The following is a 15,498-nucleotide window of genomic DNA, read 5'->3' as shown; positions in this document are numbered from 1 at the left end:
TTATTTAATTAAAAATCTACCTGTCGTACTTCTATATTTATATTTTTCTATATTTTAAAATACATTAATCAAAGTTTAAAATATCAGTCTTTCACAAAATCTAAAATATTATTATTTTCAAAGAGAGAAGGAATATAAAATAGGTGGAAACTCTATTGTACTATAATAGAACCTTTATAAATTAATAATGTTGGAACTGAAATTTTATTAATTTATATAGATATTAATTTACAAAAAAATTCTTATTTAGATTTTTTATTTTAAGATATATTTATTCTAAGATAAAAAAATATTTGATTTAGTGTATAGACATTAATTTTTATTTTTTGAAATTTTACATTTATATTAATTTTATTATATTATTTGGTGTATATAATATATATTGCATAGAAATTAAATGTGGTTTTAGATATAATATTACTAAATTTCATCAAAAATTTATTAAGTATTAAAAAATATAAAGATAATTTTTTTGATGAAATATTAAATTTATTAATATCAGCGAAAATAATGTTTATGTACAAAATTAACTTGAGAAGCAAAAAAGAAATATGAACTATGTATGATTTACGTATGAGCTAGGAACCAGACTTGCATTAGATCTCTCAGATGTGGTTTCTTCATATATCTCGTAGATGTGATCCTATTTCTCAATGTTTTTTCCACAATCCTTGCCAACTCGCTTGGTTGTATTGGCTTCTTTATGAATATAAAGATAATTTCAGTGAATATAAAACAAACAATATAATAGTAGATTATTACTTATATAAGATATGTATATGTATAAATTATAAATTTATAATTTTAGTTAGACCATATATTTACATAAAATTTCTAAAAAAATATTATCTTATTATTTTATTGATTTTTGTCAAATTTTGAATATATAAAACTTATTAATTTATAAAGATTATTAATTTATCGTGTATTAATTTATAGAGGTTATATTGTATATACATTTCAAAAAGATAATTATTTTGAGAAATTTTGTTTTCTTTCACAGATCTTGTTAAGCAAATAAATCTAAAAACGTTGACTCAAAATCAAATGTCCAAAATAGTAGTCAAAAAAATCTGTTTCATTTTATAAAAAGTTATACATATCCTCCAAATGTGAACAAGTTTCAAACAACTAAAATCAAACTTAAAAATCTTATATATTAAAAGAGAAGTCACAACCTTGATTCATGTGTGATATTTTTAAAAATGAACCCTCACTAGAAATCAGTTATCATTCATTTATTACTAATAATATGGTTTAATAATATATCATTCCTAATACAATAATAGACTCCTATAAAACCGGACTGGTTAACAAACACATATTTTTGCAGTAACTAATAGTATCCTAAAAATATGTTAACCGATTTGTAACACCCGAATCTTATATTCACCGAATATTATGTTCATTGGTTTAGTTAAATTATTACTTTAATTTTGTAACGCAATTAGATTTAAGTGTTGGGATAATTGTTTGGTTTAGATTCTGTTTGAATTTGACTGTATATTTGGTTGCTCAACCGGATCTTTAGATGGTGGCATTTTAATATAGCTTTCAGAATACACTAAACATATATGCGGTATTATTTTTAATATATGTGGTGTTGTGGTTTAAATTTTGGGTAACAAGAAAAAACAATTCGATTATTTATAACTAATTTTGTATAATTACGTTTCTGCATAAAAAAATCTGTTAGCTTTTTATTTTGGATTTAAATTAGTTGTATATTGGGCTTAAATAACTAATAGAATAGATTAGTGACCCATTGGGCTAATTATAACATTGATCAGTTCAAATTGTCACATTTAAATGATTTACACTATTAATTGAAAATATATTGTATACTTTTTTAATAAGATTATTTTTACTTTTACGAACATAAATTTTATTTAAAATATTTAGAATAAATATAGATTTTGAAATATTTTATATATTAAAATAGAAGTCACGACCTTGATTCATGTGTAATTTAAAAAAAATAGACTTAATTGACTTATTCTTATAAAGTCAGGTTACATTTAATCTCTAATCTTATCATTTAAATTTTGGGCATACCCGAAATTTTTATTGGGCTATCAATAATTAGATTTAAACAATAGATGATCTATTGGATTTATTGATAGTATAAATTAAATAGATATAATTTAATGTTGTAATAGTATACCTCCATATGTTAATAATTTAAATATTTGTCGATGTTAACTTTTAAAATTATAAAGATTTTTATTAAATAACAAAAATCATATTATCTAACAATGATGAATCTTTACTACCGTAAACCAATGAAAACAAATTTTAAACTATATAATTTATTTTAAAATTAAAGAAAAACTAAATTTTAATTATTTACTCGATAATATTAATCTATGAAGCGAAAAGTTTAATTTTTTAAAAACTTTCTAAATTTGTGAAATGTTAAATATTTTTGAATATGACAATAAAATAATATTTTACTAATCTTTATATATATAGTTACGATTTTAATAATGAAATAATAATCTGAAAATATATATATATATAAGAAGATACAAATATATGCGAAACAATCTATTCAATGAAAAATATACCGTAAACTTATTATGTTTTAAAAATTGATAGACATATATATATTATAATAAATACCAATTTAGAGTTGAAAACAAAATGTTTATATAAAAATAAATGAAAATAAAAACCCGTGCGGTTGCACGGGTCGAGATCTAGTCAACCTTTTAATATCTCACACCTCACCTCTCCGTCCAGTCATCCCGTCTTCTTCTCCTCCTCCTCCTCTGTTTCTCTTTCTTCTCGCCGGAGAGAAGAATTTTCGTTAAAAAAAAAAACCAAAACTTTTCAATCAATTTCGAAACCTCAAGCCGAAAATGGATCAGATCGAATCCGCGGAGTACAATGGCTTCGAAACCACCAACGGAGCCTCTCACTCCGACCACGGGTGGAAGAAAGTAGTGTACCCGAAACGCAACCGTAAGCAGAAGCCATCGGATCAGACGACGACGGCGAACGGCGAAACCCACGTTCCCAACGGAGACAACGTGTTCCGATCCCTCGAGGAGAAAGCCGAAGATCGCCACCGACGGATCCTCGCGGCGAAGAAGGCTGCTGCTGATGACTCGGACGATTCCGATCCGGCGAGATCTAAACTCCGATCCAACGGCTACGATTATGACGACAGCGACACTGAAGCAGCTGTGGGGAAGGAGAATGTGAAGGCGGAGGAGAAGAAGCCGAAGGTGAAGAAGGAGAAGAAGCCTAAGGTGACTTTGGGTGAAGCTGCTGCTAAGATCGACGCGTCGAATCTCGAAGCTTTCCTCTTCGAAGCTTCGGTATGTCTACATTATAGTTTCTGTTGAGATTTTGATTCTAAAGATTCGAACTTTTTTGGTTGGATAGGAATCATATGCGAGTCAGCCAGAGATTCAGCTGATGAGGTTTGCTGATTACTTTGGGAGAGCTCTCTCTGGAGTCTCTTCCTCTCATTTCCCATGGGTCAAAACCTTCAAGGAGTCTCCTTTGTCCAAGCTCATCGACGTGAGCTTTGTCTTTAGAATGATTCAACGTCGACACTGTGTCATCTAGTGTCTTGTCTGAACGTTTTGTAGTTGGGTTTTGTTTTGTCTTGGCTAAAGTTGGAATCTTTGTTTCTTCATACAGATTCCTCTCTCTCATATCCCTGAAGCTGTTTGCAAAACATCAGCTGATTGGATCAACCAACGTCCCATTGATGCACTTGGGGCGTTTGTATTGTGGGCATTGGATTGCATTCTTGCAGACTTGGCTGTGCAGCAAGGAAGCGCCAAGGGTGGTAAGAAGGGCGCACAACAACATGCTACTTCAAAGTCTCAGGTACTATGTGTTGTTGGAGTTCTTCTCAGTTACCATTTGTGTTACTAACATCATTCATTTGATGGATAGGTTGCGATATTTGTGACGGTAGCATTGGTATTACGAAGGAAACCTGATGCTCTAACTAATGTATTGCCAACTTTGAGGGAGAATCCGAAATATCAGGGACAGGATAAGCTTCCAGTTGTAGTTTGGATGATGGCTCAGGTCTGTAACAAACTACCAAATCATGTTTTCTTTTATGATAGAGATTCTGTATTCTCTTAACTGATAAACTATGCACAGGCCTCCCAAGGTGATATATCAGTAGGCTTGTACTGTTGGGCACACAACTTGTTACCGGTTGTTAGTAGCAAGAGTTGCAATCCGCAGTCAAGGGATCTCATCCTTCAGTTGGTTGAGAGGTGAGTTTAACAAAACAAAATTTGTATGATATTCTGTTAATGTGTGATGATTATTCTTATCTTTGGTTAATGGTGTTCTTTCTTTCAGGATCTTGTCCAACCCGAAGGCAAGGACGATACTTGTTAATGGGGCTGTTAGGAAGGGGGAGAGATTGATTCCACCTCCTTCGTTTGAGATCTTAATGAGACTTGCATTCCCTGCATCATCCGCAAGAGTGAAGGTAAAGTAATACTTGGGATTTCGAGACACTGCATGATAGAGTGTTGATTTTAATCTTTAGTATGGTTTGAAGTACAGGCTACAGAGAGGTTTGAGGCAATATACCCTTTGTTGAAGGAGGTGTCTCTTGCTGGTGTACCTGGGAGCAAGGCAATGAAGCAAGTCACGCAGCAAATATTCACTTTTGCTCTCAAAGCAGCAGGGGAAGGTATGGCAAAAGCTCTTATCTCTGCGTCTTCTAGAAGACAATGCATTTGAAATTTGTAATGTTGTCTTGACACAGGAAATGCTGTGTTAGCTAAGGAAGCTGCTGCAGTCACTATCTGGGCTATCACCCAAAATGTTGATTGCTGCAAGCACTGGGTAGGAGGCTTCACTATCTTTTTTTTATCTCACATATGAGTTATTTATGATTGGTCTTTTACTAATTAGCGTTTCTGGTTTGTGGGTGGGGCTTAATAGGAGAATCTATATAACGACAATCTGGAAGCTAGTGTCATTGTTCTTAAAAAGCTCATAGACCAGTGGAAGGAGCGTTCTGTCAAGCTAACTCCTGCTGATACCCTCACTCTTAACCGAACAATGAAGAGTTTGAGGCTAAAGGTTTGTAACTTTATTTTCCATCTTTTATTATCTCTCAACCAATGATTCACTCCCTTATTGACTACAGAACGAAGAAGCTCTTGAGGGAGGAGCCAAGGGTGCAAGCATGTCTCTTTACAAAGATGCAGACAAATGCTGCAAGGTGATCTCTGGGAAACTCTCCAGCGGCAGCGGTGTCATCAAAGGTCTAGCTATTGTTGCAGTTCTGGCTGCTGCAGGTGCTGCTGCTATTTCTGCCAACCCGGAGGCTATAGCGGAGCTGAAGGGGCAGGTGGAGTCGTGGGACCTTAACAAAATCACTGAGTCAGTGATGACAGCTTTTAAGAACTAAAGTGAGAGCACCTGGGGGACGATAAGCAAGAGAAGTAGAATGTTGCCTTCTTAATCACTGAGTCTCCTTATGGTCTAGGTGTTTGGAAAAGCTGCCTTCTTAATGCTCTCTGATGACAAAGTTTTCGAAACCTGACCAGAGTTAGGGAGAGGTTAGGCTGATGAGTGAGAAGAGGTTTCTGTCTTATAATTACATGTGGGAGCAAAGCTCACAAGTTGTAGAATGCTGTTCCTTATTTGAGAATCATGGCAGGTTTTTTATGTTTCTCTGTTTTTTTTTTTAATTTTACTTTCCGGGAAGAACAATAAAGTTATATTTCATATTTGCTCTTGTGCTAAGATGGTATTCATGAAATTTGGAGAACATAGTCGTTGTTTACAAAGCATCCCAAAAAAATCAAATCTAAGAGTGTTCCTTTTTACCGGAGATGAGTGAAATTTCTGATGTTGAGAAGCAAACGTTTTAACAAACGTAATCTAGTGTGAAGTTTTCAAAAGATAACAAACGTAATCAAATTCACTCTACAAGAGTGAATTTGAAGTTCTTTGAGGGGCATTTCACCATCCAACTTCTATAAGCTTCTTTCTTCCTCCTAACTCCAAAAATTAATTCACATCTCTAATAGATTCACATATCAGGTTCCAACAGGTTGGAAGTTTTTTGGTAATCTGATGGACGCTGGGATGTGTTCTGTTCTGTGTGTGGGGAAGAAATAATGGAACTGGTTAGTTTCTATTGCCACACTCACACATCTGTTAACAACTTAAAAACAATCTGTACGGTTATGAAAGAAAGATCTTTCACAGGCTCCGATCATATCCGTGAAAAAGGTGGGATATGGGCAGTTCTTGCGTGGATGTCCATACTTGCTCACAAGTACAGTTGTCAAATTGTCCGTCCATGGCTCAATTGGACATGACCAGTTGGACCATTTCAGTTTTGGACAGTAATAGATGGTTCATATTGGACAATGGTCCAAACAAATTGTCTATATTAGACAATTGTCCATATTGAACAGTATAAATTATTAAAACTGTTAAAAATCTCACATAAACTTTTGTGACATATTTTACAATAAGATACAATGATCATAAAATCATATGAATAAATAATTTTATTTTAATAAGTATTTATGTTAAATATATATATTTCATATCGTTTAAATTAAACTATACATCATATGAAAATACATATTTATATTTTGATATTTGCATTGAACATATATTGAAAAGTTAATATTTTAATTTTGAAATCTTCAATGTTTTTTTTAAATGATTATAAATTATTGAAACCAGTAAACATTTTAAAAAATAGTTGGTGTAAAATTTTGTTGCACAAATATGCAAATAATCATAAAATCATATGAGTAAGAAAATCATTTTAATAAATATCCATATTAAAAGTATACTATATCTCTATGTTAATATCATTTAAATTTAATTATATATCATATACGATAGATAAGGTTGACTGTTTTGATTTATTTATCCTAAAATAATTGCGAATAAACAAGAGCGGTCGTTTGATTTATATATATGTGCACGCCAATTTATTATATAATAGTAATTGATTTCTTAGTTATTTAATATATAATTATATATTATTTTATTATTTCATATATGCACAAAAACATAAAATAAGTAATAAATATAAAATATTTATTCTGCTCTAGGCTCGAAACTTAACCTAAGTATGCAACTCTTTAATAATTTTAATTATAAATATTTTCTAAATCTCATGCTAAAACAAAATAACGAAATAAGAATAAACCCAAAAATCAATATTTATATCAAGCAATAACCAAAATGAAAAAAACGACACAAAAATGAGAAAAATATTGAACACAAATAGGATTGGTAGTGAACGTAAACTTCTCTAGCTTTTAAATTGTTAAATCATGATATAAAACCGAGCTGCCATAGTTTTATTGTAACCAAATAATATGTCTGAGATTCTTCGGCCTAAACGTTAGGTTCTTATGCGATAAGTGATTTTTTGACCTGAAATATTTTTAAAAATGGGATCAGATCATCAGTAAAAAATTTATGTAATTAACAAAAAAAATTAAAAAAATTATTTAAGGGCAAAAAATATTTATTCGATCCAGAATATAGATTTTATTTTTCCATATCATATTTCTTAAATAATTTCATATAAATTCACCATGCGCAAGGCGCATGTCTTATCCTAGTAAACTATATAGAAGAAAAAAACAAATGATCTTTTGCTAATAAACTTCCAGTAAAATATAAATTAATAAGTTTGCTCTCCTAATCAAAAAAAAAAATGAAACTAATATTAATGACTTGATTATTTCATACAGATTTACATCAATATTTTTGTTAAAATCATTTTGGAAATCTTTTTATAATATAAAAACAAAAAAAAAACATCACAAAATATATGCATAAATTAATAAATTTTAGTTTTGGTTGTTGTTGACAAAAAAAATGTAAATATTAATCTTCATCGCTTAATTACCTAAAATTAGTCAATGTTTCTGAAAATGTAGGTGGCCCCTATTTTTTTATGGAATGCAAGCCCTAACCCTCCAAACTATCAGTGTCTCTTTTATGCACCAAACGTAAACCCTAGAATAACCATCTTTTCTCTAACATGAACATACGTGAAATCTAAGTCGGTTTAGATCTATGGCTCTCGATTCATCAGGCAAACATTCCAACCGGCAGCAACGCTTGACACTGAGCGAATCTGGTAACACTTAACACTTTCCCTCTTCTCTCGCTTTTCTTCCTTTCTTGAAACTGAGTTTGTACCTTATTTCTTCCAGGGAATGGATTTAGAAGCATAGAGAGTACAAAACCGAGCCAACTTGATAATGCAATGTAGAAGGTAAATACTTTTAGTCTCAAAAAAGGTAAAAACTTTTTTTTAAAGGTAAATTGATACTTTCACACTGGTTATCACAAGGTTTCAGTAATATTGATGTGTTGTTATCCTCCAGGGAGATCCCATCTAAAGATAAAAAATGCTTGAATTTTGTGATGTTTTCTATGGCAGCTGTTTGTTGCTCATGCCGTCTTCTTTTTCTGGAAGACACCTTTCGTGTTGGTTTTTCGGCCATGAGAACCAATATGAAAGGTGTCTTTCTGGACAACAAAGACAACGTGAGCAACAAACAACCACCAAACAGCACCCAAATCCAAGAATGATCTACTGAACCTATGATAATGTGACCTCGCTGGAGGATAACAAATATCACGACAGCCAATACCTTGTGATAACAATTTAAGGAGAAGAAGAAGACGACCTATGGATACTTCGGCTTGGTTTATAATCTGAGCTTTAGTGATCCTGTGGTTTCGCCAACCCAGTCTTAGCCCATTTACGAATTGTGGTGACAAGAAAGAATAAAAACTATTGTGGTACCAAGAATATTGTCACAACTTTAGCCAGTAGTGGTAAACCCTTTCCATTATGTAGAATGCTTCTAAATAATATTTGTCATGTCTTACTGTTTTTCATCGTTATACAATCAACAATAATGTTATCTTTGAACCCATGCAATGCAGTGTCCATCTTTTCTAGTACAGGAACCCAAAAAAAACTCAGATTAGATTTGTGATTTACATAGTCTAATTTAAAAGAGAATTTTACAAATTGAAATGTTTCTTAACTTCATCATCTTACATATATATACATACATGAGTTAATGGATTATACATATTATATATATGACTGGCGATTGAATATATAGTATTTGTATAAGTTCCTCAACTTAGAAAGGAGAAAACATGTTCAGGAGATAGACACGTGTTAATCAATAAGCAATACATTACAGGTAGATCAAACAGAGATGGACCCTTGGGATTGCGACAAGAAACCAAAGGGTTGTTGTTTCAGTGCATCTCGTGAATCATTTCTTTCTTAGTTCTGTTACTTATTTGCTTCTTGTGGTTTTCTTCTTTTTCTCCTCTTTTCTTTCCCCTCCTTGATAAATACTACGACAACGACACTTGCCTTTTTACAACCATGTTTAATCTAGCTAGAGAAATCTTTTTTCTTGCAGAACTCTTCAATCAATATTTCATACTCATTACTAACACATTTTGTAGCACAGAATTGTAAGGAAAATTCTTATAACTAACTTGTATTTAGTTGTATGGTTATAAGTTATAACTGATCAGAATCTTTGAAATTGCATTACCTATTATAATTGCATTGGTGATATATCTATTAAAAGAATCTGATTGCATATTCTACCGAACAAAATGACTTTTTAGTGACTTATAGAATTTCTCAGTTAGGGACGCTAACTTGGTTGTACAATATATTATAATAGGTAATGCAATTTCAAAGATTCTGATAAGTTGTAACCATATATTGGACCATATTTTTGGAAAAAAAAATATTTTAACCATATATATTCATTATCTTATAAACTGGAAAAAGCATGAGGCTCGGCATGTGTGACAGAGTTTCTATCAAGATCCTTAGTGTGCTATGACGACAAAGACATGGGATTGTGGTCAACTTCAAAGGTCACGGGCTCTTATTTCTTGAACATATACTTCCAACACCAGTTGTTCAAAAAAAAAAAAAAAAAACTTCCAACCCAATTATAAATTTATGAATAAATTTGTTTTTCTATAGTGATTTTCCTTTTAAAGTATTCGACCATAGATTTTTGGTTTGTATTTATACTATACTGCCGAAAAAACTAATTAATCAAAGAACTTAGCTAAATGCAATATTTGATGTGAATTGAAGAAAATGAATGTATAAAACCAATTAATCAAACTCTAATGGTTCATTTTTTTTTTTACATTTTCCTTATTTAAAAATAACTGTGTTGGATGCATAGTTATCTTTTTTTTTTTTGAATTGAATGTTAAATTTAACTAAAAAAGACTGTTTTACATCAAAGAAGAGATGCTACATTGATTGAAAAAACCAATTGAAACTCTATTAATCTATAAACTCCAACCCCTTTTTGCTTCTTTCAGTCTTCTCTTGTACTAAACCAGAAAACCATCCCATCTCCTAATGCTTTATCTCCTCTCCTTTGCAAAATTGTGAACTTGTTGCGCGTGTTCTTATAACATGTCTATATGATTAAACCAAGTTTTGATCGAAAAAATAATAACTCTAAAGAACAACTCTGTTCGATCATGTCTGATTTACACAAGAAAAAGTATGTTTTTGGTCGTAGCTTTTTTAGTGAATCCTCAAGGTCATTTCTACTCTTAGAGATATGGATCAAGCTCAAACTCTCAAATTTATTAAGTAGAATACAAAACATATCCATCTAAACGCAGTCATCTAAACGATTGCAAAAGACTGACATATAAGATTCCTTGCTTTAGTCACTACTAACTAGACTCGTAACTGTAGCCGGCATGTGCTAAAAGACGGTTACCATTATCTATTGGTTTTGAGTTTGAATTTCATAAACTTTGATACTGTGTTGACGAAGATCTTGATTGATACTGTGTTGACGAAGATCTTCTCATCGAATTATTATGCACTATCGAATTATTGATAAATAAATAAGCACTTATTTTTACCCAAAAAAAATATAAGCACTTACGGTTGGTGTATCAATATTATGAATAATCACATGTATACGAATCTACGTTTGGTGAACCGAACACTATATTTTATCATTTCTATCCCCGCACCTAAGTGGAACTAAATAGCATTAGATTTACATGGGCGGTAGTCGGTAGTGGCATACACACACATATTATGCAGATAAGTAGATATATGTATACTGATCATATGCATAATATATTCGAAAATGGGGACAAAAGGTGAATTGTATGCATGTGTATGCGCTTAATTATACATGTTGCAACGCATTGAATTAACTTACCTCTAGAGATTGTCGGGCATTAACATATCACGTCCATGTATTTGTGGAATTACAGCGCATGCATACATTAGCCATGATATACTTTTGATTTTTTAATATACATATAACATCATCACCCCATTAATTAATAATGTGATTTATTCATTCCTACAAATAATGTCCAAGCGTGTAGTTTAGGATGTAACGGCTGGCATTGCTGGTTTGCGTTTAAAACCAATCAATTGAGTTTTCAGGACGTTTTAATTTTTTCTACCATTTTCTAAAATTCTCTTTGCCCAGATTCTTCTAACTTTTTTTTCTATACTTTTCACCACTCAACACAAGGACATCAAACTTGTTTTATCTACCACTAAATTTCAATTTCAAATAAAGTCAACTTATTTTTGTTTTTTTTCTCAATCAAAAAGCTAAACTTATTTTTCAGCTCATACAATTTTGTAGCTATTAGGTTTTAAACATTTTATACGTTGTAAAAAGACAAAAAAAATAAGAATAGACTACTAATTCTTTCCACACACTAGTTTATTTTAGTAATTTCCACAAACGAAAAGCGTTAACAACTTGTACATATATCCCTCTAATTTCATTTCAGCCAATAACAAGCAGGCGCCTTATCTTATTATACATGTATATCATGCACGCGTGACAAACAAAATATAAAAACAATAATTTATTTTTTCAAGTGATCAAAAGAAAGAAAAATATTTGGTGAACAACGATCAATGCATCGCCTTATCAACGCATCGGTTAACTAGAGCCAATGCATTACTAGTCAACTTCTTGACATCATCGACCCGAGCGCACACCTCATCTTTCCTCGGCTCATCTTGAACGTCTTTAAACCCGTCTGTACAAGTCTCTTCATCGGTTAAAGCCGCACTAAGCCAAGTCTGCACGTTACTCATCTGGAACCTGAACGACTCAAGCGAGCCAGTGGAGACCAAGTCCCTCATCTGTTTCATCGAGCCTCTCATTTCATCGACCGCGTCTTTGAGATTCTCGAAGCAGTCATGGAAAACGGCGGCTGCGGTTGGGTGGCCCCCATTTTCCTCCTGGCTCTTGAGGAGAGCGGTGACGTTGGAGAGGTATGAGCCTAACTCGAGAGCTTTGGAGAGAGTGACGGAGATTGCGGCGCGAGCCAAGAGAGCTGGGTCGTCGTGGACGGAGCTTGAGAAGTTTGAGAGGGAGGAGACGCAGAGGTCGGGGTATAAGGTTGTGTTGCAGCTCGTACGGATGAAATCTGAGTCGTCTGATGGTAATGAAGAGGGTTGGGAGTGGACGGTGAGGATTAATGGGAGGAGAGTTGCTAAGAAGAAGATAATTGATGGATGAAGGGAAGGTTTCTTCATGGTTGCTTCTGTTCTATGTGTGTTGGATTCTTGTGACATGCAAGTGTCTCTTTTTGGTTGTTTGGAATTTGTGACCTCTCAAGTGTATATTTATATAGATAAAGTGCCACAAACAGGCAACACGGCTCTCCCTTTTGTGCCGTAAAGCGAAATTATGGTTCGACGTTAATACCCTCTGAAATATTTTGATGGGTTCGGGAAAAGAATAATGGGCCGGACTAGAATAGTGTGTATATTGTTTTTGTTTGTAAAATGAAAATGCAAACTCGTTCACATCTAGACAATTTTTAGACACCAAATGTTCTAGCTAATGGATTTTTTTTTAAACGGATTCTTGATTATAATGATGAACATTTTATTTGATTATTGGTGGATTCTCATGTTTACTCACACTATTAGCTCATATTTAAAATTACTCTTTCCACAACAATTTCATCACAAATGTTTTTTTAAGTGCTCATGTATGTAATGTAAATATCATTTTTTTTTAACCTTTTGGCTTCTCATTAAATTGATATGAATTTTTACAAAGTGCATCGTCCAAAATACCAAAAAATTCATCGTCTAAGACCATCTCCAATTCTCAATGGTTTACTATATTTTTACTATAAAATAGAATAATTCTATATCAGAGTTGGATGTTGCTTTAATGAAACTCTATTCTAGAGTGAAAAATAGAGTAATGAACAAAGAAAAAACAAATTATTCTATATATTGTTTACTTTATTATAGAGTGAAAAATAGAGTAATGAACAAAGAAAAAACAAATTATTCTATATATTGTTTACTTTATTATAGAGTGAAAATATAATATCATTGAAACATTTTTACTCTAAACTCTATTTTAGAATGAAAAATAAAGCGGGATCGGAGATGCATTTAAGATAAATTACCTTTTTAGCAAAATTCCCTAGTAATTATGGTTTATAATTATGACCAACGTAAGGGTGTACTTTATAAAATAAAACACTAATTAAAGGTGTATGTTATAATTAGGAATTTATCTTTGGTCAAGGTCAGCTGCTTTCCGCTAAAACAACAAGAAGGCTATTTTGTCTGTCCTACACGACTCTCTACTCAAAGACATTTCCTCAAACAGATGGTGCTCGCTCCAACCTAACCAGCCCTAACTGACTCTACCTTTTGTTTTCCTCCGATTCAAAGGAGGAAAAAAAAACTAAAACGAGTTCCTATAGCTGAGTGATGCGAGAGAGAGAGAAACATGGAAGGAGTTGAGATGGAGCTAGAGAGAAGGAGCAAGTTCTTGAACAGTTTGATACAGCAGAAGAAGAAGGCTAAAGAGCAGCAGGACCTCAAAGACGAGTTCAATGTTCGTGTTAGAGCTTCCGACATGCCTCTGCCCGTGCAGAACAGGGCTTTCAGTTTGTCCCGTGAGGTATTGAATGCCACGCCTGGTAAAGCCGACAACAAAAGACTCGCTCTTGCCCTTAAAAAGGTTGCATCTTTTCTCTGTCTAACGCTTAAAGATTGTGTCTTTGTCGCAATAGTGAAGGAGTCTAGTTCTGTGGAGGGGGCTTTGATAGAGAGTCAAGTAGTGGGTCTTTAGGGCTATGCTTCAAGTAGCACTCTTTTTGTAAGTTTTGTTATTGTCTTCTCGTTGATTTGAAGATGTGTGCTTGTGTGACAAATCTGGAGATTGGATTTTGTCTTAAATGGTTTTTGAGCTGAGTTAGTAGTCTACTTGACTTGGTTATTTTTAGTATTGGGATGATAATAGTATGAATCTCTTGGGGTTATGTCTTGAAAGTGGATGTTTCTTGTTGCTTATTTACTGAGATGGTTTTTTGAGCTGACTTAGGCCATGACTTATGAGACATAGGATGCACCATTTGCTATCCTGGATTTTTATTTAGAAGCTTCTTTTTATGCCCACCTGATGATACCATCTGAAGCATTTTGCTTTACAGAATGAGCCTCGTCTACAAAGAACTGGGTTGTCTAATGATAGACCTTTCTGGTATTATTATTTACTAGTCTACCACCGCATATATAGAATTTAATCATTTATGCAGCTTTTCCATAGAATAATTGTACATGGCTCAGGGTTTGTGTTGCTACTTCGAATCTAGGGATAGTGTTCTTACTTAGAGGGCCTTGATGGTTAGGTTTTGGTTTTATCTTATTGATCAAAATGAAGAACTTTTTGGTGCTAAGAATTTGTGAAGTCGCTCAATTCCTCATAGTTGACTAGAGGTGGAGGCGTTGCTTCTCACAAGTGCAAAGATATGTTTTAGGGCTCTCACAAATGATTAAAAGTAGCAAACTTTTAATGATCCAAATGTAAGAAGAGAGGCTTTACATTGGTTTCACAAAGTGGTTGACTAAACAAATACTTAGTAGAGTGGCTTTCTGTTTGTCTCTATAATTTCTTAATAATGACTACCATATGATTGACTCGTTTTATCTTCTTGTTCTGAAAGTTGATTTCTTCTCTCAAAATCGACCTTGATATGTTGCTTATCTCTCCTAACTTGAGCTTTTGTCTATTTTGTCAAACGGAATGTTGCATCGAATTTAAACTTCCAACCAGGTCTATAAACTTTACTTTTGCTCTCTACTCATGAAACAATGTTTCCATCATGTTTGTTTCAGGACTTCGATTCAGCATATGGCCCTGCGTGGCACTGCATTGTTGGGACCAGCTTTGGCTCATACGTCACTCATTCCATTGGAGGGTTCATATATTTCCAGATCGACAAAGTGTATGTTCTCCTATTCAAGACTGCTGTGGAACCCTTAGATCACCAATGAAAACGTTCATCCAATCTTCCCTTTCGATTCCTCTGTCATGTATTCACACACTATTTATTTCGAGTTTATTGTGTTAATCTCCCAAGACAAAATCTTCAATACAAATCAAGAATATGTTTTGTTCTCATATTTGTATGATT

The 15,498-nt window shown here is 33.0% G+C and overlaps 3 protein-coding genes across 3 annotated transcripts; 2 read left to right on the top strand and 1 right to left on the bottom strand.

Moving 5' to 3' along the window:
* The first annotated feature begins 2,861 nt into the window (after positions 1 to 2,861).
* Positions 2,862 to 5,739, top strand: LOC103829284. Its single transcript, XM_009104942.3, has 10 exons — positions 2,862 to 3,323; positions 3,391 to 3,528; positions 3,652 to 3,843; positions 3,913 to 4,050; positions 4,129 to 4,247; positions 4,336 to 4,468; positions 4,546 to 4,675; positions 4,751 to 4,830; positions 4,930 to 5,070; positions 5,138 to 5,739. The coding sequence occupies exons 1-10, from the start codon at positions 2,862 to 2,864 to the stop codon at positions 5,399 to 5,401; spliced, it is 1,797 nt and encodes a 598-aa protein (XP_009103190.1). The 3' UTR covers positions 5,402 to 5,739.
* Positions 5,740 to 11,733: 5,994 nt separating this feature from the next.
* On the bottom strand, positions 11,734 to 12,749 carry LOC103829282 (21 kDa protein). Its single transcript, XM_009104941.3, has one exon. It carries the CDS (start codon positions 12,623 to 12,625, stop codon positions 11,957 to 11,959), a length of 669 nt encoding a protein of 222 aa, XP_009103189.1. The 5' UTR covers positions 12,626 to 12,749; the 3' UTR covers positions 11,734 to 11,956.
* Positions 12,750 to 13,598: 849 nt separating this feature from the next.
* LOC103829281 (dynein light chain 1, cytoplasmic) lies at positions 13,599 to 15,485 on the top strand. The gene is made up of 2 exons (XM_009104940.3): positions 13,599 to 14,042; positions 15,200 to 15,485. The coding sequence occupies exons 1-2, from the start codon at positions 13,809 to 13,811 to the stop codon at positions 15,356 to 15,358; spliced, it is 393 nt and encodes a 130-aa protein (XP_009103188.1). The 5' UTR covers positions 13,599 to 13,808; the 3' UTR covers positions 15,359 to 15,485.
* The last annotated feature ends 13 nt before the right edge of the window (positions 15,486 to 15,498 follow it).

The sequence above is a fragment of the Brassica rapa genome, chromosome A07 (genome assembly GCF_000309985.2).
Source record: "Brassica rapa cultivar Chiifu-401-42 chromosome A07, CAAS_Brap_v3.01, whole genome shotgun sequence".
NCBI lineage: Eukaryota > Viridiplantae > Streptophyta > Magnoliopsida > Brassicales > Brassicaceae > Brassica > Brassica rapa.
This window is presented reverse-complemented; position numbering and strand designations above follow the sequence as displayed.

Coding starts and splice junctions, on each gene's coding strand:
- LOC103829284 (XM_009104942.3), top strand. CDS start 2,862: ATGGATCAGATCGAATCCGCGGAGTACAATGGCTTCGAAACCACCAAC. Junction 3,324..3,390: donor CTTTCCTCTTCGAAGCTTCG/GTATGTCTACAT, acceptor TTGGTTGGATAG/GAATCATATGCGAGTCAGCC. Junction 4,676..4,750: donor TCTCAAAGCAGCAGGGGAAG/GTATGGCAAAAG, acceptor GTCTTGACACAG/GAAATGCTGTGTTAGCTAAG.
- LOC103829282 (XM_009104941.3), bottom strand. CDS start 12,625: ATGTCACAAGAATCCAACACACATAGAACAGAAGCAACCATGAAGAAA.
- LOC103829281 (XM_009104940.3), top strand. CDS start 13,809: ATGGAAGGAGTTGAGATGGAGCTAGAGAGAAGGAGCAAGTTCTTGAAC. Junction 14,043..15,199: donor TCGCTCTTGCCCTTAAAAAG/GTTGCATCTTTT, acceptor TGTTTGTTTCAG/GACTTCGATTCAGCATATGG.